At 41.6% G+C, this 8,741-nt stretch overlaps 1 protein-coding gene across 1 annotated transcript; it reads left to right on the top strand.

The window, feature by feature from the left end:
- Positions 1–1,454: 1,454 nt before the first annotated feature.
- Positions 1,455–3,026, top strand: LOC311000560 (aquaporin-1-like; the record flags this gene model as incomplete). Its single annotated transcript, XM_083991299.1, has 4 exons — positions 1,455–1,817; positions 2,297–2,455; positions 2,642–2,722; positions 2,823–3,026. The coding sequence occupies 4 exons, from the start codon at positions 1,455–1,457 to the stop codon at positions 3,024–3,026; spliced, it is 807 nt and encodes a 268-aa protein (XP_083847425.1).
- Between the last annotated feature and the right edge of the window lie 5,715 nt (positions 3,027–8,741).

The following is an 8,741-nucleotide window of genomic DNA, read 5'->3' as shown; positions in this document are numbered from 1 at the left end:
TTCACCACAACTCCACTGTAGTGTATGGGGTAGGGTGGCTGCTTCCCAACCCCAAGGTCACTGGTTCGAATCCAAGGGAAGAACTCTTGTTATGTTATGTTGAATTCTGCTCTCCTCCACCGCCTTCAATTGGTTACAGGTGTTTGTTATCTCCTTGATTACTCATACCAGTTTGCAGCACATCATCACATTACAATGAATGACAACAGTCTTGAAAGCAGTGTGCTTTCTGTAGCCGAGTGGCAGAGTAAAGGTTTAGTGATCATATGGTCATGGGTTCGATTCCTGCCTCAGTCATTTCACATCATTGCTTGACTTTTCATTCCAATTATTCAGCTGTCATTGGACAGTCTTTGATTCCTCATAGTATAAAGCTCATTGTAACTCAGGTTCTCTGTGGCCATATGGTTAGTGTGTTAGGTGTTGTGCTATTTCAACAATTCATATATCAAAACGTGCAGCTTTTTTTTTTTTAACTTTATCGGCATTACTTTTCTCTTTTTAACTATTTATACTTTTTAAAATATTTAACTTTTTCTGCCACGATTCCTTACTTTTTTTTTTAAGCAGAAGCCAGTGATCCTCTTATCAAAGGTTTTCTTTACCCCTTACATACTGTCTCTGTCTGTAGCCTAGTGGTTAGCTTGCTGGTCTGGAGACCTGAAGGTTGCTGGTTCAAATCTTGCCTCAACAACAATTATAGTGAATTATTTTCCCAGTTGTCCTCTGTTGACTTCTGATAACTTGCTTCATGTTGAAACTGCTGCTCTCAGCCTGAAATTCACAGAAATTTTCATTCTAAGTCATTCAAGCTTGACTCTCAAGCTTTCTTGGTGTTAAGTGTGTGTGCACCGTGGCCTAGAGGCAGAGTGGAAGTCTAATGACCATGAGGTTGTGGGTTCAAATCCGACTTTGGTAAAAAATTTGTATGGTGATCACTGCTTGCACTATTTGCTAATTCTGCAACAGCGTTCAGTTGCTATCAGCAGTCACACCATTTCCATTCTTGGAAATGCTTTTTCTAGTTGACTCAACTATAGAATTAATTATTTGGCCAAGCTTTCCCCTGTCATGTGACCCATACTCTCTTTGCACATGTTTTCTAAATCCTCCAGTTCAGCACCTTTATCCAACACAGAGCAACAGTTTGATGTGGTCTTTAATGAGCCGTGAATAATTGTGAACACAGCTCTGCCTGCTGCTGAACTGGAAAAGTACTGAAGAGAGCAGGAGACGTGGAGGTCACTCTCACTGGCTCAAACACAGATCTCTCAGCTGTTTCTAATCAGGCCTGATTCTTCAAAAGCCACTCACACACGCCTGATGAGTGCTGGCGAATGTCACTCATAATGTTTTCGGTCGGGCTGCTGGTGGAACCAAGTATCTGCTTGTCCCACAATCTTGGTGTATTATTCAAATTGTGCTTGTCAGCGTAAGCGTCATCCAAAGTGGCCATGTCAGAAATTAAAATGTGGGCCTTTTGGAGGGCAGTCCTCGCTGAGGCTCTGGGAATGATCATCTTCATCTTCATCGGCCTCTCGGCTGCAATAGGAGATAAAAATAACACTTACCCCGACCAGGAGATAAAAGTGGCGTTCGCCTTCGGTTTGGCCATTGCCACGTTGGCCCAGTGTATAGGCCACATCAGCGGCGCCCACCTGAACCCTGCCATCACTCTGGGCGTCCTGGCCAGCTGCCAGATCAGCATCCTTAGAGCCTTTTTCTATATGATTGCTCAGATTCTAGGGTCAGTGGCTGGCAGTGCCATTGTGTACGGTATCAGGCCAGAAATCATAGATTCGCTCGGCGTTAACAAGGTAAGATGGAACCCATGTGCTTCTAATTTCTCCTGAGTAATGCTCCTCTTAATTAATGACATTTAGGATTCCCATTTAAATGGCACTTTGGGAGCCGCCTCCAGCCTGACCCAGTTCTCTGTAAAAGGCAGATGAGTCATTATCGAAAGTTTTGTGGTCTCTTCTATGAGACCTCCATGTTTGCTGTAACTGCTGGTGATAGGTTGTTAAATTTGATGTGTCAAATTTGAATTATCACTGTTTTGTGGCTGCTATGCAACAAACAGTCCCCCTCTCTTCAGGGAGTAATTATAAGATGGTTTGTACTGTCCTCAGCAGTTATTTATGTCCTCAAATAGTCAGGCAGCTTAATATTTAAAGCACAATCAGAATGTTTTCTTGTTTGTTTTTAAGGGATTTTTATTAATATAATGCAAGGGTTGCAGAAACGGTAAGTGTTTTATGAGGTGAGAAAACTGAGGTGTTTTTCCTCGTTGCAGCTAAATGGAATCAGCCCGGCTAAAGGTTATGTCATAGAGTTCCTTCTCACCCTCCAACTGATCCTGTGTGTCCTCGCAGTCACTGACAAAAGACGTGATGTAGGTGGATACGCGCCCATGGCTATCGGACTATCCGTAGGGTTGGGACACCTTGCTGGGGTAAGTACATAAAAACATTCCTCAATTTCCCCTTTCATTAGTTTGGTACATGGTTTCTCCATCTTGCCGCGGCCCGATACAATGGATTTACGTAGGAAGAACCTGGCTGTGAATCAGGCCTTCGTGTAATCGTCTGCTTTTGCAGCCAGGGAACTAAGAGGTGTTTTCCTCTAATATGCTTTACAGATCCGCTACACAGGATGCGGTATCAATCCGGCTCGATCCTTTGGGCCTGCAATCATACTGGAATCTTTTGATGATCATTGGGTATGTATGGCGGGGCTGGATAGCAGGTATTTTCCAAGTGTTCTAATGACTCATTCCTCTTGAAACGGGGATGTGTATGTCCTGTGTTTTTGTTTCTCAGGTATACTGGGCAGGACCAATGAGTGCTGGCGTGGTGGCCGCTCTTCTCTATAATTATCTACTGGCACCAAGAGACGAGCCCTTGTCTGAAAAAACACGGGTTCTGTTCTGCAGTGGCCCATCACCGGAAAACGAAGCAGAGGAGCCTCTTCTGGGGACCAGCGCCGCCACTAGAGATGCAAAATGGCCCAAAGAGCCTGTCTAAGTGGGGAAATGACAAGAGTATGGCGCAGCTTGATCAAATAAAATGCTTTTTCAATAACTTTACAAAATCTTTTTATTTTTGTTTTATTTTTTGTGGTTGTTTGTTTTTTATAATTTTATGTACAGTTTAATTTTACAACGTATAACTAAAAGACATTTACCAAGAATTGCAGACTACTACATATTCAATTTACTTAGACAATCACTGTGCCAACATTTCCCCCAAGGGAGTTGACTTTCTGCCGACAAACTGAAATTCATATTCATATACCGGCTATATCATCACAGTCATTCTTGAACTGCATTTATCTCACTTAAGTATTTTTAATGAGTGTCCAAGGTCCATTCTAGACCATCGCTATACAGATCTGTACTGAGGCTGCAATTTCCATCATTAATTCTATAAAGTCCTTTAGCCAGTTGTTCAAACAAAAGCATTTGGGATTCTGTACTTTTCAGTTCATCAGTATAATCCTCTTCACAGAGCGGAATGCAAGTGTTAGTCGTTGTTGTATTGGACCACATTTTAACATCTTTACGAAAATCATGCAGCGCATCTTTGTCCTGCTTCATCTCTCCACACAAACCTCTTCAGTATGAATTCTGAAGTAGGTGACACATTGGGTTTCACACAGACGCATCTGAGGAAGAGGTTCCAGAAATAAAGAGGTGTTTTTTTATTTTATTTTAATATTTTTAAGGCTGCAGCTGTGGGAATCTGTCTGTACCTTCCTGTTCATATTCATCGGCATATCAGCTGTGATTGGAAAAGATAACAGTGTCCTGTTGCTCAGCAGTTGAAGGTCTCCCTAGCTATCACCACCACCAGGGTCAGAGTTTGGGGGCACATCAGCAGAGCACACCTGAACCCTGCAGTCACCCTGCTGTTCGGCCTCCTCACATCCGATGATGGAGCAGTTGCAAGTGCCTTATACAGTCTCAGTCTTTGAGTTGTCCTCGTCTGTGTTTTCACTTGACAGGACAGTTATTGTGCTCTCAAAAAACACTTTATCATTGAGTTTCTTCACCACCCTTCAGCTTGTACTGTGTGTGATAGCTGGGACCGATAAGAGCCTGAGTGGTGTTCAAGGCTTTGCACAGCTGGCTGTCGGAGGGACTGTGACACTTTGCAGCTGTGAGTGAATTACAGTCCTATAATTCTGTGCAAAGTGTTGTTGAATTTTATAGCACAGGGTTTTCCTGAAATTTCAGGAAGACTTTAAATTATTCCAGGAGACAGATTTACTCTCTGATGCAGCGCTCATAAGAGCAGAGACTAACACAGGGTTCATTTTAATAACAGTGCATGGACAAAAAGAAAGCACCATTCAATAAGAACACCAAATCACAATTTGGGGAAGCTTTTTGTTGAAGCATCCTGATATTCTTTATCAGTCTGCAGTGTTGTAAAACAAATATCCTGTTCAGTCTGTATTGGTGAGGGTCGGCTGCTTCTCTTTGCCAATATGGCTTTCCTGTGTTTAGACTGTGGTGGAAATGATTCAAGATTTTCCCTCTTTGTGCTACATTACATAATTTTTTTGCTGTGTGCTGCTGATGTGCCAGAGGACTCAGGAAGAGGGTGCTACGTTTCAAATGAAAGGGCGTGTGTCATAAAAAGTTGAAAACAAATTAGCAGTGTCAACTCTCAAGTGGCTGGCAAGCATCGTTTTTATAAGTGTGTTTTCCTGGCAACATGAGGCCACTTGCAGAAAGGTGCTAACGCCTCACGGCCCAAAACTACCAGAGCCAAAAACTAAACACGCACTATGAAAGAGCTGGATATCCTTCGGCTTGTTTCAGCTTTCATCCAACTTGTTTTTCATCTCTTGGTTACATGGTTAGGCTTCCTTATCCATGAAATTGTTGGTTTGAATATTGGTGTGGGCCCCTGGGCCTTTTTTGTCAGTATAGCCCTTGACTTCAATTTAACCTTCCTCTTGTAGCTTTCTGCTACTAGCAAAAAAAAGTTGTCTTTTGTTTAAATAGAGGTTCCTGATAAAGTCAAAAAGTCTTAATCAATAGTCAATAAACAAATGTATGTGGTAGCCTACTCTCTCTCCATTAAAAACCTAAAAATGTGTCACTGCTGACCCTAACATATGAGGAAGGATACAGTATATCCAATATGACAGGATTTACAGTAATAGTTGTGGTCAATCAGCACATCTGAAAGTCTCAACTAAATATCCTACAGAATACCACTGTATGATAGAGTGGATTTATCAATAGACATTGCTCATTACTATTCAAACCCCATTAAACTGACCAAATGACTCAGACATTCATTGGTTGAGTTGGTTTTCTCTGCGTGTGAAACCGTTCCTTTGAAAAAGCTCTGATACATAATGAAATGAAATGTAAGCAGAGCTAGCATAGCAGAAGCTCTTATCTATGATTTCCCTCTGTAGCTGAACCTCAGAGCACACAGGAACGTCCTGCTTCACAGTGCAGAAAATGAGGCTGAGGTTGAAACAACTGGAGGACACTGAGAGGACAACACCAGCCCGGGAGCGAGGTGTGTGCTAAAATGGCTTTTGATTGTATTTTGAGATATGCAGTGAGTGTTGAATAAAGACACCTTTTCAATTCAATTCAAACTAAGGTAAACATGTTGTTGTTTACATTGTGCAGTAATCAGAATAACACAATGTATGTATGTCCTTATGTTTGTATATTTAGATTTGGATGACCTTGCCACCAGTTTCTCCATAATGTATTACAGTGTACAGTATTATTCTATTCATGCTGTTTGGCGACAGTCCCAAAAATCTCTCTGCGGTGAAACAACACGAGGATGTGCATCTGATAATTGCACATAAAACAACTGTAAATTCTTCATAAGAAAATGAAGGAAGCATGATTAGACAAGATGTGGCTATCATGGAGATTTCCTGTTTGGCTGTGTCACAAGAATGTCCTCCTTCCATCTACGCAGGCGGCTCGTTTCACATCCCGTTTTATGGCTTATGAGTATATTTGATGGTGCACACACACGCACACACACACACACACACACACCCTAGGCTAATCATTGAATAACCATCAAGTGACTTTAAACTCAACTGCTGAACATTTCTCAACAGAAAGCCGGTGGTTTGAGGGCAATCCAGCCAAGGTTGTTCAAGTCGATGTTAGTTATTGTTAGCTAAGCACCAATCAGGGGCAGGATAACCGCCATGGTTGGATGCACATCCCCTCATTGAACATTACTATTATTCTTCTCCGTGTGAGATGATCATTAACAAAATGTCTCAAATATTCTTTTACAATGTCCTGTGACTGAGTAAAGGTGTAACCTACATGTTTGTTCTATTTTTAGGTCCAACTTCCATGTATTGCCACACAGCTAGTCAGGTGAAGTGCACTATGGAAAGTCACTGATATCTTGTCTCTTTGAAACAAACTTAGAGTTATGCATAAGATCAGCAGAGATGGGGTGATGGTGTGAGCAAGGGGAGAGGGAGATATATAAGAATCTGCAGAACCTGCAAAAATAAACGCATTTCTGAACTATCTGAATAAAAATATTTAACTACACTAAGTCTATACATCATTGCCTGTGGCTCACCACCCTTTAAGGAGGAATATTGCTTTGCTCTGGTGAATGTCAGGTTGGCTCTTCATGAACCTGCTACAGTGCTCTGCGCTTTTAGATTGTGTGTGCTGATGGGATTATCTCGCTTATGAGACATGACACCTCTTCACATGGGTTGTTTTTCTTTTTTTTCTTTCTTTTATGGTGGATTCTCAGAGGTCGATCATGTGACGGCAGTCCAATCTAAAATCTCCCTCCTTTGTGTGCTTAACCTCGGAGGTCAGAGCATTGTGTTTGGCCTCTGGTTTTGAAGTTTGTCCTCAACAACATGGACAATGCTCTTTTTGTTGCCCTTCAGTCATTTTTGTCTGAGAGTGTCCTTCATCCAATTATTTGGCTCTCATGTTGAGCGTGATTATTCCATGATTTGGCATGGGGGGGTGTCCGGCTGTCCTCTCGTTCTGTTTACCTACACAAAATAAACAAGTGGTAATGGAGGCCTAACCAACTCATTTAAAACTGATTTCTGAGCAACAAGTTAATAGTAATACTGAACCCAACAATATTACCCATTGAACACATATTTCCGTAATAGAAAAATTTGCCTCCTCCAGCCTTTTATTTTACTTTGTAAATTAATTGTAATGTCTGATATAATATGGCTGCACCAGCGTGATCTTCAGGTTTTTGAAGATCACACTGGTGGTCGAAACCAGCTAAACTACTAAAGGTTAAGCCGCAGCACCCACGGTCAATGTGCGTATAACCAAACCCAACATTCATGATATAATGTGGCTGCCAATATAATAAATAGATATAATTTTCCTATTGCTGTCTCCCTACCTCTATTACTCATCCGTTTTTTGAAAAAACATTAAAAAGTCTGAGAGATGTGAATTAGCCTGCAGCCAAAAATAGTCTCCAACAGACCATGTTTACTCCTGCTTGAACAGTGTTTGCTAAAAACTACAGAGCCCTGCTGTTTTGAATGTCGTCTAGTGACCTGTTCTTAAAGGTTAATGTATTTAGTAGGATGGGATTTGTTGTCAAAAATGAAAGATATATAATATTCCCTGACATGCACATTAAAGGGATACACACTCAGTTTCTTAGTCCCCAGCAAAGCGTGCACAGTGACATCTCCAACTTGAAGACTAATTGCATTTAAACATAATCTTGACCCCACCACTAGCCCTCTTCACCCTGTCTACACATGCTGAGTATATACTGAGTGATGCCGGGCTCCTATCTGCACCCTGAGGGTTACTCACCACACTCACTCCCTTTCTGCTTTTCATCAGTTCTTGGCAAAGTTTCAGTAAATGCTGTGTCAGAAGGGTGGGGGGCGGGGGGCTCTGGGGAAGAGTGAGGTGGATGGGATTTCTGGTGAACTGTGTGGCAAACTTATGGGAACTGAGGTGCCAATCAACACTGCGGAGGAAAAACAGTTCTCACTTCCCTTTTTGTGTGTGTGTGTGTGTGTGTGTGTGACCGCAGCATTCACACACAGGGGTGATGAAAATGGTCCCTCTCTGTGCGTGACAGTTTCGTGACATTCCTCCAACTTTGGTGTTTTTCTCCAAACATCAGCGTAACACCTAGGGCTGGTAAACACAGCGCGGTTGCTGGTAAAAACAGATCACACCAGGATAAAGTTTTCACATTGATTTGGTTCTGTCAAACTTACACAGTTCTTAGGTAAACCAAAGTCCATACATCAGTTTCGGATCTGCGATCACTCTTTCAAATGAGTGACAGGTTATTTTTGATTCACAGAGTTGGCAACAATAAAATTAAAATTATTGACATTTTATGCTGTTTGTTCACACATGGTTTCTAAATAAAAGGGGTAGCATAAAAACTGTGTAATATTTTGATGGCTGGATAAAATGATGGTTATACTGTACTGTATGTGCATTGGCCTTGAGATTATGTAATCAAAAATTATGGATTCAACCTTTAATAACTGATGTCACAGTTTAATACCCCATTGGTTTTTATGTGTTGTGTGACATTGTTGAACCATAGATCCCATCAGAGAACCCATGCCCTGCAGCTTAGTTGTAGCCTACTTTAAATTGAAGCTGTGCCCGCTACACACGTGGAAATCTGCATGCACAAATACACAGGTTAAAACTTGAAGATGACTGTTATAACCACTGATAAGCTAATTTGTCA

This window comes from Trachurus trachurus (genome assembly GCF_905171665.1).
Source record: "Trachurus trachurus genome assembly, chromosome: 17".
Lineage (NCBI taxonomy): Eukaryota > Metazoa > Chordata > Actinopteri > Carangiformes > Carangidae > Trachurus > Trachurus trachurus.
The sequence above is the reverse complement of the archived record's forward strand: the minus strand, read 5'-3'. Positions and strand labels throughout refer to the sequence as shown.